Here is a 15,269-nt window from a genome sequence, read left to right as displayed (position 1 = left end):
TTTTGAGAAATGTAGTAGTCGTGGTGGTGACAGCAGTGGCTGCAGCGGGTGTGGTGGTTGTGGTAGTTGTTGTTTCCATGGCAGAATTAAGGCCATTCTTCCACTCAACCAGGTTTCAATAATATACATCATCATCATCTTCTTCAAGGTTTAGACCTTTCGGCCTGTATAATATAATGAAATATAAAGTTATGTATGGCTTTGTACATACAGTAAACTCCTTCTTGTCACTGCACGCTTCAACTTTTCCTTTGTGGCACAAACACTGCATAACTTGATCCACTGTACTCGCTGTGAGAATGCTGGGACTTCTCATTGCCGAGCTCTTGTTAATGGTACATGAGACTCTTGTGGCAGCAATCCCTTTCAGCTGCTCTCGCTTACGTGAGTGAGAGGGAGTAAGATAGTGTTTGACCACCTTTTAGAGATTACTGTTGATAAAAGTGTGATGGTAGTTACATAGACATTACTTCGCAAGATTATGCATTCTAGTAGATTGCTGGCACATAAAGTCTCAAGTCCTTATATACAGTATCTTAATGTTGAACAATTTCTGAAGTTATAAGTAGAGCCTGGATTTATATGCAGTAAAAGTTAGTATTTTTACTCGGTATAGTTTATAAACATACAAGCCATGTACCCACCCCTTTTAGGTTACCATTGTTATGAACCAAGCTTAAAAATCCTCCTGAGAGACGCAAATACAATCTAGTACATTTAGTATCATTTTTAACTTGTATATAACAACTCGCTCTATTTATAAAATTTCCTGCCTGTAACTACTGTATTATTCGGAATTGTATGTTTCAGTTTATCAATAACAACACTTTCGTTGTTTCATCTTCAACTGGGTCAGTAAAGCTGTTCAAAATAGAAGGAAAGGGATCAAGATCTTCAGAGTTCAAGGAATTCAATTCATGGAACAGCATACATTATTTCAGGTACATTTTAGAATTTCATGACTGTCTTTAACTATATAACTGATTGTTATTCCCTGTGATATTGATACAAAATCGTGATATGTACTAATATACTGTATATGTAACTATAGCTAAGTTTTCATATGTGTGTATTTAATTGAATTGTGGCAATACTGCTAGAAACTTCTCGTTGCTTCGGGATTCAATCTCGCGACCGGCAGATGGAGGGCGAGGTCGGCGGTGGCTGGGCGCGGCAAATGAAGTTGCGCACGCATCTACTGCCAGAGCATGTGCTGTGTGGTGCGAAGAAAAGGGGGGAAGCTGGAAGCCTGTTGTAACGAGAATGATCTCGAGATCGTAGTTTCTGGAAAGTGTGGCTTAATTTATAAAAAGCGAGCATCCTTCGAAGAAAGCCAGTTGCAGTAGTTGCTAGTATTGGACAGCGAGTGAACTAGTAGCACCCAGGAGTCTAGGGTACGACACGCGAGTGAACTTGAGCAGCGTCCAGGCGGAAGCAACGCAGTGGACTGTCCCCGGAAGTCCTGAGTTCGAGTGCAGTGGACTGTCCCCGGAAGTTCTGAGTTCGAGTGCAGTGGACTGTCTCTAGAAGCCTTGGGTTCGATATACTGTGAACTTGAGTGAATGAGCTAGAAGAACTAGCCAAGGCAACGAACTGTGAACTGAGAACTGACAGTTCTGTTTTGTAAATAGTGTTTTGTGAACATTAGTTAAGATTAGCAGTACATTGTTGTTCTCAATAATCCAAGTGAATTGTCATTGTCGTCTGTGGAGTGCAATAACGAATACTGTGTTGATGTGTGGAGTGGAAATCCCATTGTTGACGGGAGTGTTTAAGTTCAATTATAGAAAGTGATTATTGTTGTGACAAATAAAGTTAGATTATTGTTGAAAACAAAAGTTACAGTATATTAAAAATTGATAAAATAAGTAGTTAAATATGTCATTTCATTTAGTGTTCTGCACAAGGGCAGGTCTTTCACTGCAAACCCAGCTTCCTCCAATGTTTTTTATTTTCTGCCTTCCTCTTTGTTTCCTCATATGTTCCATGTATCTTAATGTCGTCTATCATCTGATATCTTTTTCCACCACGAACTCTTATTCCGTTCACCATTCCTTCCAGTGCATCTTTCAGTAGACAGTTTCTTCTCAGCCAGTGACCCAACCAATTGCTTTTCCTCTTCCCGATCAGTTTCAGCATTATTCTTTCTTCACCCACAGCTTCATTCCTTATTCTGTCTGTTCACTTCACACATTCCATTCTTCTCCATATTAGCCTATCCACATTTCAAATGCTTCTATTCACTTCTCTTCACTTCGTTTCTTTCTACTATCACTTCTCCCATGTTCTGAAAACAGTTCTTTGCAAATCCTCCAAGTAGATGTTGAACAGGGTAGGTAATAAAGATCATCCTTAACATACTCCTCTCTCAATTTCACTTTCTTCTGACATTATTTCTCCTATCCTGACTTTGACTCATTGTTTCATATAAAGATTTCTGAACAGTCTTGTCTCTTTCCAATCCACACCAATTTTCTTTAGGATCCCCATCAGTTTATTCCAATACACTCTGTCAAAATCCTTTTCTAGGTCCACAGATACTACATACACTTCTTTATTCTTCTCTAGATATCTTTCGCTGATTGTCCGTAGCAGTCCAGTTGCATCTCTCGTACCTTTTCCCTTTCTGAAGCCAAACTGCTCTTCTTCCAACTGTACTTCCATCTTAGAATATAAACATCGATTCAGTATTCGCAAGAGAATTTTCACTGAGTGCGATATTAGATTGATAGTCCTGAACTCTTTACATTTCTTGACATTTTTCTTCTGTATTGGAATCATCACTGTCTCCATAAAATTTGCAGGCCATTCGCCTTTCTCACATATTTCATTGCATAATGATAAAATTTGCTTCTTTGGTCCACACCTTTGGAGTAACGGTTAGCGCATCTGGCCACGAAACCAGGTGGCCCGGATTCGATTCCCGGTCAGGGCAAGTTACCTGGTTGAGGTTTTTTCTGGTGTTTTCTCTCAACCCAATATGAGCAAATGCTGGGTAACTATCGGTGCTGGACTCCGGACTCATTTCACCAGCATTATCACCTTCATCTCATTCAGATGCTAAATAATCTGAGATGTTGATAAAGCGGTGTAAAGTAACCTACTTAAAAAAAAAAATTTGCCTCTTGTCTTCACTCAAGCAAGAATTTGCTTCTTGTCTTCAACCAAGCATTTCACTAATTCAGTGGGGATTCCATGAACTCCTGTTGCTTTCCCATTCTTCATTTCCTTAAGCACGAGTTCAACTTCTTCGCTTAAAATAGAAAATCCTTTTTTTGTCTTTTGATACTGCTTCTTCGTCTAATATAACTAAGTCATCTGGATGATATGCCATAAAAATATGTGCTATTTGGGTCTGATATCTGAGGGCTTTACTGATTCTGCAGGGAAAAAGACGATCATCAACAGTTAAGAGTAGCATGCCATAAACCTAAGTTACTAAAGTAAAATATGGGATACTACCAATTCTCAATATATCGTATGAGACTGGTTTTTTGACAGAAAAGAATAATTTGTTCTTTGGTTGGATGAAATTGAATACCTCCCCACAATAATATTTGGATTATGCAATATTATTCTGGGGAGGTATTCAATTTCATCCGGCCAAAGAACAAATTATTCTTTTTTTGACAGAAAAGAATAATTCGTTCTTTGGTTGAATGAAATTGAATACCTCCCCAGAATAATGTTGCATAATCCATTTTTAATGAATGTGAGAAAGTAAAAAAAAAATGTTGCATATTCCATCTCTGTTAGAGCTGTAGCGTCAGAATACCGAATTATTAAGTGCGGGAGATATTATAAGACTTTGAAATTGGCAGTTCCTAAAATAATGTTGCGTATGATAGGAACATGGCGGGTGTAAACAGCATTTTTCTTCTGTGCAGTTCATTTTCATCATAATTAAGTCATTATAATAAAGGAATGTGTCAGATGGTAAACATATAGAAGTGGAGGAATGTGATAAACAAAATCTTGAGGAACAGCAGGGAAGAATATACAACACTAAAGAACATTATAGTACCTGGGAAGAATCCTCCGAATGAAGTAAGTGTATAAATGTTGCATATCCAACCGTGATATTTTATATGTAATTTAATTTATTGTGAGCTTGTTTTTATCACCTTTTATAATTTTAAATATCAAATATGTCAGTTTTTTCTGGCATTGTAAGCTGTTTGTTTTAAAATTAAGTGTACTATTTTGCAGATCACTTCCATTTAGAATATTTTACTCTACTGATTACCTAACGTCACTTTGAAATACATTTGGATTGATTCCTATCTAACTTATATGTTCTGCATACTTGCTTCTGCAAGTATAAGAATTAGGCTGCGGATTTATATGCACTAAAAATCGCAAAAATATGCAAGCAAATATGCTAAAAAAATTAAGAAATTATGCATTAAAACTTGAAAATATGCAATCAAAAGTATTTTATTTTACAATAATAATGTAATGACTCAATAAGTTTCGTCCATATATTGGAGGATGTAAATTTGCATTAACATTAAACTTCATTGCTTATTGGTATTACAACATATCACAATATATTTCTCCAAATTTTCAGATGTAAATCTCTTTTGGTTATTAGCAAGTATGTTCTTATAAACAGAGAATGTTCTTTCAAATTCACATGAATTTAGGGGACAATACTTAAAAGCTGCTATTTCTTTACGTGTGTAATTCTGAACAGTCTGGGGTTCACCTTGTAGAATTCCACTAATCTTTTTCACTGTTTCCAAACCTGGGTTTCGTTCCTCAATTTCCTTCATCTTCTCTGTTAGAATTCTCCCCAATGACCCTGGTAATTTGTTGAAAGATGTTGTGACAGTGTTCAACAAACTCACTACAGTAGTCAGCTGAAGACCCTTTCCTCAAGTTTAGTCATTGTTTCAGGAAGTGTCTTGATGTGTGCACCTATATACAAAAGTTCACTTTGAATTCCTACATCATCTGCCAATATTGCTGAACTAATACAGGCTGCATCTTCTGGATTCAGTAAATGAAGTACCAAAGAACAAACGTATAATAAATAAATTATGAAGAAAATAAGGACCATTGTATTCCTGCCTCCTAGTATTAAAATCTAGTATTTTAATATATTCAAGAACTTTATTATTGAAATTCAATAAAAATAAATTGCTGTTTATCTAGTAAACAAGGAAAATGTAAACTAAATACAGTGTAGTGCATAAAAACCCTTACTATTTAGTTTATTTATATAATTGTATATAAAATTTTATAAATGTATTTACAGTGAAACTTGCTTGAATGAAAAACACAAAATATTTAAACTTCAATTAGATAACTGGAAGACCCAAAAATAGGTGACACAAGACTGTAACAGACCCACAAGGGTCTAATACATGATGGCGAATGATGATAATGCAATTAGATAACTCTGAATACCAACCTTCTTAATATCTTCAATATGCCAACAGTAGTAGAGTGCTGCATTGATCCAGGTTCCCCATCTAGCTAATGCAGGCTCTGGTGGAAGGGGAATTTCTGGTAGTTCTTCTTTGAATGGTGAAGTCCTTGCCAGAGCCTTTACAAGCACCTTTTTTAACCGAAGAAATCAAATTGTTAGCCTTAGGATGCTGTGAATGAATCTCTTCAGCAGCACGATGTAGGCCGTGGATAATGCAAGTAATATGGATCATTTTGGGGTAGAAAAATTGAAGTGCCCCTGCTGCTTTCAGCATATATGCTGCACTGTCAGTTAAGAATGCCAAGAATCTCTCTTCATGTTCTTTGGTTGGCCAGAGTAAACCTAAAAGCAAATTAAAATGTACACTCAAGTCATTCTCTGATATCTCTTTTTTTCAATAATTTTCAGGACAATATACTTACACAATGCATCTCTCACTGTCCTTGCAATGGTAGCGTGATTTGTTTTTTGCTAAGACATTGCACATAATCAGATGAGGAGATCCAGCATCTATGGAGTCCATTTTCCCCACAACTGCATTAGCTACATACCTCCCACAGAAATCTGTAGTTTCATCCACGGAAACCCAAATAAGTGAATCTCCTATGTCCTTCCTAATTTCTTGGAGGCCCTGAAATATAATTTATTTTTAATAGTTATGAAAACAACTATTTTAAAGTACACATCAATTACACAAATGTATTAAGCAATTAACTTTAATAAACATTATTAAATAACTGAACTTACTTTTTCATACAGTGGCTCCAAGTAATTCTTTCTCAATGTGGACTCTCCAGGAATTTGCCTCTTGGTGTATTTCTGCAAAAATCCGCGAAGTAATGGATTGTCCAGTTTCCTCCAAGGTATATTAGCTGCTACTAGGGCTTCACAGAGGTTCGCACTAAATGTATCATTTTCATTTTGTTTTGAATTCAATCTTCTTAATGTATCCAGCTGTTTGCTGACAACATAAAGTTCACTGTAGTCCACTATAGTCTATTCAGTTGTTGTTTTTCACGAGAAATTAGGGGTATTTTGATCGGTGTTCATTATATTTGCCTGTTGCTAGTAGCCAGAGGTGGGGTGGTCAATATATACTGCAGGGCTGTGTCTTCTGCAACTGGTACTGATGATTTTAATTTACTTCTTTTGTGGTTTATGGATGGACAATATAGAAGAATGTGTTCCAGATCTTCATCATGATTATTACACCACAGACAAGTAGGATTATCAGAAATGTGAAATCGGTGTAGGTATAATTGAGTGACAATGTGATCTGTTCTGGCTCTTGTTAAAAATGTTTGAACATGTCTGGGCAAGTTTTTGTACATTTCCAGGTCATTTGGTTTCTTTTGTACAGACTGTAAAATTTTTCCTTCGTCAGAAGAGAGCCAGTGTTGGTCCATAGGTTTGTAAAATGAGACTTTGCTAAAGCAAAGGCATTGGATAGAGATATCACTTGAAGAGGTCTTGGTTGCAAATATGTTGCCTGTTTTGCAATATTATCGACTTTCTCATTTCCAGGTATACAACAATGACTAGGTATCCATTGAAATGTTATTTCCTTTTGGAGTTCTTTTAGTTTACTTAGTTGTTTCTGAATTGGAATAATTCTATGTGCATATAGGTTTGGTACATATTTAATTATATTAAATATAGCCTAAATATAGCCCCCTTGGAGTCGGTAAGTATGCCAATAGATTTTTCAGAAATTTGAGTAACACACTGAAGAGCAGCATCAATAGCTAGCAATTCAGTGTCAAGACTGGAGGAGGATGAACATGATATGAAATAACTTTCTTGATATTTTGGAATATAATACCCTGCTCCTGATGTCCAATTATTAGGATTTAGGGATCCATCTGTATAAATTTGAAGGTGATCCTTATATGTACTGCAGAGTAGTTCCATGGAATCTAACTTACGAATGTATGGAGGATCGTTTTTGGAATGATTTCCTGGAATTTGTATGCTATGTTCTGGAATCACCCATTTCCATGGAGGAATTTCGTTCACAACTGGAGTTTTAGCAATGAGTGTGTCTGTGATATAGATCGGTATTTCTTCTTTTTTTATTTTATAGAAATTACACAGGATATCATCTGTTTTGAATTCAAATTAAGCAAAGACTGATAATTATTTTTCGTTGCATTTTTTTATGTGAGACGCAGTCTGCAAATGCTGATCCACTTGGAACTTTTTTGTGCAGTTCACCTGTTAATTAAAACATTATTAAACTTTAAAATAATTAATTTGTTAGTCGTGAACATTGTAATTGGGCTTTGCCTGTTATGTTCATCAACAAATGAATAAATAAATAAAAAAATAAATAAATACGCAGCTGTATGTAATATAATGTCTTTGTAAATAAAATAATTAAAAGTGTTTGTGGATAAATATTTTTAAAAAGTGCAAAAGCTTACTTTCTTCGAACAAACTTGACAAAATATACGTTTTTCGTCTGATATTATAGTCTTCTCTCTGTCAATCCAGCTTTTCAGAAGAGTACTACTTGAACTTTTGTCTTTAGGCATAACGAATATTACAACAAACCACCATGAAACACACAAACCGAATAAGTGCATGGAATGTTGGTAGTTCGGTTTGAATTTTGCTGTTAAAATATAAACCAATTCATTCTATTTTTGAAAGGGAATGCTGTCACCCTGCGATAGTTTTAAAGAGGCGAAAAAAAAACGAGTGCGTGACTTGCTGCTTAACAATGTAGTCTGTGCTAATGAAGTAGACATTGTCGAGTGAGATGGGGAAAGAGAGTATTGTTTTCTCGTAGTTTATATTTTTACAGAATAAAATATTTATTTCGGAATATGTTTATATGTTTTTCTCGTGTTAAATTCTATTGTACCTGGTTAACATGTTTCAGTCTGTTATTGACCTTCTTCTAGTGTTAAAAGTTGTGTAATCAAGATGTAAAATATGTATTTCTGTATCAAGTAAGAATAAATATGCAAATATTTGCTCTAAAAGTATAAACATGCCATAACATTATAGATATGATCAAATATGCACAATAAAATTCTGCATACTAATTCCAAACAACGAGAAAGATGTTTATGTTTTGTCTGCATATCGTCAAGTTTAAGGAAAAGAACATGCAAAATCCTTACAAATTAAACCAAACCCTTTAACTCTATTAAATATAGAATATAATCTAAATTTAACAGAAGAAATACTGAACTCAGAAGTAAACACTGAAATACTGAAACAATTGTCTTTAGAAACAATTAATATTAGGTACCCTCCACAAAACTGGCTTCATTTATACACCGATGGATCCTTGATCTCCAGAGAACAAGGTGCCGGTGCAGGTGTTACATGCTGTCTCTTCTCACTTTATAGATCACTTGGATATGGAACAACAAGTTTTAATGGTGAAATCATTGCAATAAGTGAAAGTCTCAGGAATCTTATATGCCACATCAATAAATTTAGGAATGCAGTTATATTGTCATACTCCAAAGCAGCTATTCTATCAATCGTCTCTAAACACACACCTTCATCTCAAACAGCAGAAATAACTAAAATGCTCTCTGAATTAATATCACTCAATAAAAGAATTGTATTCCAATGGATACCATCCCATTGTGGAATCCTGGGAAACGAGAATGCGGATGCTTTAGCAAAGAAGGGCAGCACTGCTACTTACAGACCTGTTACTAAATCTACGTATTACTCTGTGAAGAGATTTATTAAATCTACATACTTAGACTTCAACACACAAAATTTGATAACACAATCCCAATGGAAAAAATGGAACTCTCTGCATCAAAATCCACAGTTAATTCCAGATTTACCACGAAAATCGTCTGTAGCTGCATTTAGATTGGCAACAGACCATGATTGTTTGGCTAAACACCTGCATAGAATTGGAATATATCAGTCCCCTAACTGCCCATTGTGCAACTCAAACCAAGAAATGGATTCGGAACACCTCAAAATCTGTGCTTCATTGGCTGGATATGATAACATATTTGAAAAATATTGGAGTGCAAGAGGTCAAATGACTTTATTGTCAAACGCCTGGCATTAGAAAACAACAACAACATATGCAAAATCCACAGTTTAATAATGATTATCAGAGAGTTACCCTAGATGGACGTTGGGATTTATTTTCTGAGTTTTACAAAATGAACTATAACAACCAAAGTAAATATCTGTTAGAAAATATAGAGATTATTGAGCCTGTACTTCACCATGTTGCAGAAGATATCTCCAAAAAAAAGTTGCTCATTTTGCTATTTCATAATCTGGTCAGACAGTTGTGTTGGGCAAAACAACAACTGGCGAATGGTAGTTTTCCTCCAGCACTTAATAGGACTGAAATATTTCAGAGAAGCAAATCAGAAATTCCTGTCCAGTGGCCATAGTTTCCTGCCATGTGACAGGAATTTCGCATTGATTGAAAAAAGAGAGTATGGCTTGTATGTGTTCCTGAACAGTGGAAACATGTTATCAAGTCAGCTCGCCCAAATAAACCATTTGTTATTAAGGAAATGGATAGAGTACATTTTCTAGATTTTTGGATTCTGGAGAAAAATATGAAGAAAGATGCTGATTGCAAAATTATATCATGAATGTGGCTCTAGATATCTTCAGACAACCCTACTGTTCTTCGATTATGAATGGGACACAACGTAATAGAGCACTGGAGTGTGTTTGCTACAACTAAACATAGTAAAAGTGGCAAATGTTATAAGTATGGACCACTCCAAATAATTTCAATCTAGTAACTCTGTCCAGCATATGAAGATATTCTTGAAATCATTAAGGAGAAGAATGCTGATCTGATGGTCATGTGTTACTATTTGGAACCTTAGTACAGAGAATTCTACCATAGCTTAAAAGTGTAAGGACACTGGTATTTGTAATGTAACTGCTAGGAAAGAAAGTGTTTATTCATTATTTTCATTTCAGTGAAGATAGTAAATTTTAATTATGTTTCAATGTAATTTAGGCAAAACGAAAGTGTTTGTAATGTTATTTTATATTACTTAATACATAATGTTAATATTATGTTTGTATCATTTAGGTATCATATCACAATACTGATATTCTACTATGCTTGAAACACTGGATTTGACTATGCAACATTCTTATCATATTGACGTGAAATATAGGTACATAGTGATCGATAATGTGAGCTGTTGTCTTGCTATATTACTAAAACAGTAGTAATTACACAACCTAAAATTATTTTTGCTGCATATTTGTGGGTATATACTGAATGATATTATTTATATGTACTTTTCCTGTAAAGTAGCTCAAATGGATTGTGCAACATTATTCTGAGGAGGTATTCAGTTCTCTAAATCCAGCCTGATATGGTGAAATTAAATTTTGGGATTCCGAATACCAATTCAATTTGATATCATTTTTTCCATGACTTTTGCAATGATACTAGTAGGTGAAGTGAGTCTATTATTTTTAATTTCAGATGCAGATTTGTCTTTTTTTTTTTAAAGAATGGAAATGATTATTGCTTTCTCCCATTCAGCAGACAGTGCAGTTTTCCAAGATAAGTTGGATGACATTATGCATCAACCGGCTATGTGACATTCTGTTAGTTTCGAGAAAAACGCATTAGAAGATTATGAAACAGTTTTAATTCTGGAGACATATATTTAATTCTTGCGGACTTGATAACCACACATATAATAATGTTTCATGTACTTATTCATACTATGTGCATAAAAGTGAGTAATACGCACTATTATAGATGATATTCAATATTGGACTTTGTTGAACTAGAAACAGTCATATTATAGTTAGGCATGAATCGATTAAGCACCAAGATTCGGCACTTACATTGCTGATGCCTATTACTGTGCCACATTTTGATACACATCAGTCATTTAAGAGCCGAGAAAGGATGTATATGGTTGATGCATTATACTTACGCATATAAACAATAAATTAATGCCCAGTACACTTTAATAGTGCAGTAAGTTTTATACAAAGTAATTGGAGCAATAATACTGGTAGGACAATATTGTGAACAATTTTATAGTAACAAACTTTTGATAGGCCTATAAATGAAATATTTTACGATATATTTTCCGAAACTTCTACACTATATTCTAACTAACTGTACACTGTATTTTTCTGCATTTCCACTAAACAAAACAACATAATCGTAATGGAATGTATTGCTATCAGTTTTAAATAACAGATATCCTGGCGCGCTCCTAAAATCTGCCACTGATCACATTAACGATTATGATAAGGTGACACAAATCACAGTGCATATTTTTCATTCTCCTCTATCCTTCTAGTAAACAAAGTGGGGCCCAGTGTATATTCTGTGCCTCACATAACAGAAAATTATATCAATTTATACGTAATAATTGAGTTGCTCACTTCCAAAACTCACTAACTCACAAAGCATAAATTTTTCAGGAAGAGCAAAAAAACTGTTGTGCTTAGAATATGGACCTCTTAGTTTCAGCTTTTGTGTTAATACTTCCAGGGGAGCATAACATTGAGTTTCCACAAGCATTGTAGATCAATATTTAATACAAACTGAGAAAAATGAAGATAAAATATTGAGTTGGAGTGTTTTTGGAACAGGAATGAGGATTTGGTGAGTTTTGAAAAAGTTTATTGAAGATTTAGATTATTTTGAAAAGTTGAATTTCAGAATCAAACTTTATAGACATATTTATTGAAAACATGTGTGGAAAAATAGAAATAATGTAGACAATAAGTAACTTAGTGAAAAATAAAAAGGTGTTGCATACATTTTTATGAACTTGTGCTTTACAGAATTTATGATCTAAGTTTTTATATAACATACTCACCTTCAACAATCAAAACACCATCTCCTAGGTTCGTGTTCATCATTTTCTAATGTCAAGGATATTATCATCAGCATCATCAGAAGGGGTACCAACATCCTGAGCATTCATGTAGAAGAGATTTACATAGTGTCTGAGTGAATCAAGTATCAGCCACTGGTCCCCGTAATGCTTCTCTAGTAGTCTTTTAACACTCTTCACTTTATTTGGATTTAGAGGAACCGAATTTACTTTTGTCCATGGATAGAGATTTCCAATTCGCTGGCCCTTCTTGGCTATTGATTGAGGAATGCTCAAATCTATTGTGTATGCCACCTCCCCTTGCACCAAACCAACATTGTTTCTTCCTCTTTGGAGTATAAACCTTTTACATGGAAAAAACTGGAAATGCCAATTGTGCCAATTGCTGGGCTTCTTTACTGCCCTCTCTGTTGCTGCCTTCCAGTCATGGACTTCAAAATCCAACCCCACCCTTGTGACAGTGCCAGATTCCTGGAAGATTTCGATGTACTCATTGGGGTGAATGATGTTTTCAATTTTATGCACCTTTTTTTCGATTACACCGAATACCCTATCTGGCAGTATGTAGGAGTACTCAGGCACAGGGAAGTGCAATAGAATAGTTCTGATATTTTTTTTATGCTTCTGTCAGTAACTAGTTCAGCAATGCAGTGATTATGATGGTATTTTTGTTCTGCCCACAGGCATCATCTGCAAATAATCTGATGGTGTCAACAATGTCTGAGTAGACTGTGTTTGACAGTCTGTGACGTATACATGAAACAATTTCACTGGATCCTTTTTGACCTTCCATTTCTGTCCATTTCTATATGAATGTGTTTTCAGTTGTCCATTGAGAGTGCGAAGAGCCCAAACACATTGTGAGATTGTTTATATAAAACTGCCTCAGGAAATAGGCAGATTGATGTCATCTTTGGAAAGCTTAGATTCTTTTTGCAGTCAAAAGAATACGTAATGGCATTGTCACTGTCTGCTCTCAATAGTTCAAGGAAAGTTTCTGATCTCTTCTTATGAATTTCAAAATTCACTCATAGTGCACTTTTTTCTCACATCGTGAAATAAACCAGATGTTAAGTGTATTGCGAAGAAGTAATGTGCACTGGAAGGGAGTTAGTTTTGAGGCCATTATGTTCTTATTGGCAGACAATTGTAATGGAATTGGAGAGTTTAAAAGGTAAAGGTAAAAAGGTAAAGGTATCCCCGTAACATGCCATGAAGGCACTTGGGGGGCATGGAGGTAGAGCCCCATGCTTTCCATGACCTCGGCACTAGAATGAGGTGGTGTGGTCGGCACCACGCTCTGACCGCCTTTTACCCCCGGGAAAGACCCGGTACTCAATTTTATAGGAGGCTGAGTGAACCTCGGGGCCGTTCTGAAAGTTTGGCAACGAGAAAAAATCCTGTCACCACCTGGGATCGAACCCCGGACCTTCCAGTCCGTAGTCAGCTGCTCTACCAACTGAGCTACCCGGCCGCCGGAATTGGAGAGTTTAGGAACAATAACTGAGGAACCAGCGAATTAGTTAGTTTTGGAGCAGACTGTGGATTTGGATAGTTTCGTTGCAGTGACCATTTCTATATGCATGATTTGACAGGGAATTAATGAGTTTTGGTACACAAATTTTACATCTTCTTTTAGGGGAGAAAGTGGAGATCAAGATGGAATTGATATGTCATTTTTTACATTTTTGGAGTTAGTGAGTTTTGAAATTGGGCAACTCATTTGCACTATTAAATACCTGTAATCAGCTGGAAGTGTCTTTTTCAGTTCCAGGGAGAATCTTAATTAACATGTCTGTAATATTTTGTGCTCTGCTTGTCATTATTAGTTTAGAAATTTGTACTAAAGCGACTACAGTTCAATACTTATAATCTTAACAAAGTATTGATGATCTTCTACACGACTTTATCCAAGTGACGAACTCCACAATTGAAAGTATGTCTGAGATGCATTAACAATGTAAGCGCCAGGAACATACCACTTAGCTGCTTGATTCAGAACTACATTCAGCATTTATAAAGATTAGGCACATGCAAGTGCCATTTAAATTTCAGAGTGGGGGTGGCTAGGGAGGGGGGGGCTGAAATCTAAAATGCAATTAAGCCTGGTTTCAGACTTCCCCCTCAATATCTAAATAGGGATATCCTGAACTAGCACCAACAGATAGCGCACGTGTACGTGTACGTGAGGGATGCACTTTGCGTACGCATTTGTTTTCCGGTATACAGGGTGTTTAAAAATACGGGGCATAATTTCAGGTATGTATTTCCCACATATAGATAATCAAAATAGTTCATTACAACATGTGTCCGGAAATGCTTTATTTCCGAGTTATGGCCTTCACAACATTGAAATTCACCAGAACGTTTTTCTTTCCGCAGGTCGTTGCCTTCAAAGGAGACATTAAGAGGGCACTCTGACAGTTCATTCTGAGGCGAAGGTTACATTCAGTGTCGAGTAGGCCTTAGACTGTGCGACATGTATTCAAATCAAGAGCTGACAGAGATACACTTCATGTACGGTACGGCGGACGGCAATGCTGCGCTGGCTTGTCGTTTGTACCAGGAGAGGTACCCACAGCAACAGTGTCCAGTACGGAGGACATTTGTACGTCTCCATTACCGTCTGTGTGAGTATGGAAAATTTAACTCTCCTGGTTTGGGAAGGGGACGACCAAGATCTACAACTCCAGAACTACAGGAAAAGATTCTGGAGGTTGTGAACATGATTCCTTCTATCAGCACACGAAGGGTAGCGTTGCAAGTCAGTGTTCCTCATATGACTGTCTGGAGACTGTTGAAAGAGTATCAATTGTATCCTTATCATTTGCAACGTGTTCAGGCCCTGTCACGAGCAGATTACCCTGCACGAGTTAGGTTCTGTCAGTGGTTCTTGCAGCAGTGTGGCGTAAATCCGAACTTTCCTGCCTTAGTATTATTTACAGATGAAGCACAGTTCACACGAGATGGCATAACAAATTTCTACAATCAGCATGTAT

General features: G+C 36.0%; 1 protein-coding gene across 2 annotated transcripts in view; it reads left to right on the top strand.

Moving 5' to 3' along the window:
* Nup43 (Nucleoporin 43kD) overlaps positions 1-15,269 on the top strand; it is a 78,761-nt gene that overhangs the window by 23,950 nt on the left and 39,542 nt on the right. For both annotated transcript variants that reach the window (XM_069812560.1, XM_069812561.1), the window contains one exon: positions 811-941. In XM_069812560.1, coding sequence (XP_069668661.1) covers positions 811-941 — 131 coding nt within the window. The remainder of the gene's footprint in view (positions 1-810; positions 942-15,269) is intronic.

Source organism: Periplaneta americana, chromosome 16 (genome assembly GCF_040183065.1).
Source record: "Periplaneta americana isolate PAMFEO1 chromosome 16, P.americana_PAMFEO1_priV1, whole genome shotgun sequence".
Taxonomy (NCBI): domain Eukaryota; kingdom Metazoa; phylum Arthropoda; class Insecta; order Blattodea; family Blattidae; genus Periplaneta; species Periplaneta americana.
The sequence above is the reverse complement of the archived record's forward strand: the minus strand, read 5'-3'. Positions and strand labels throughout refer to the sequence as shown.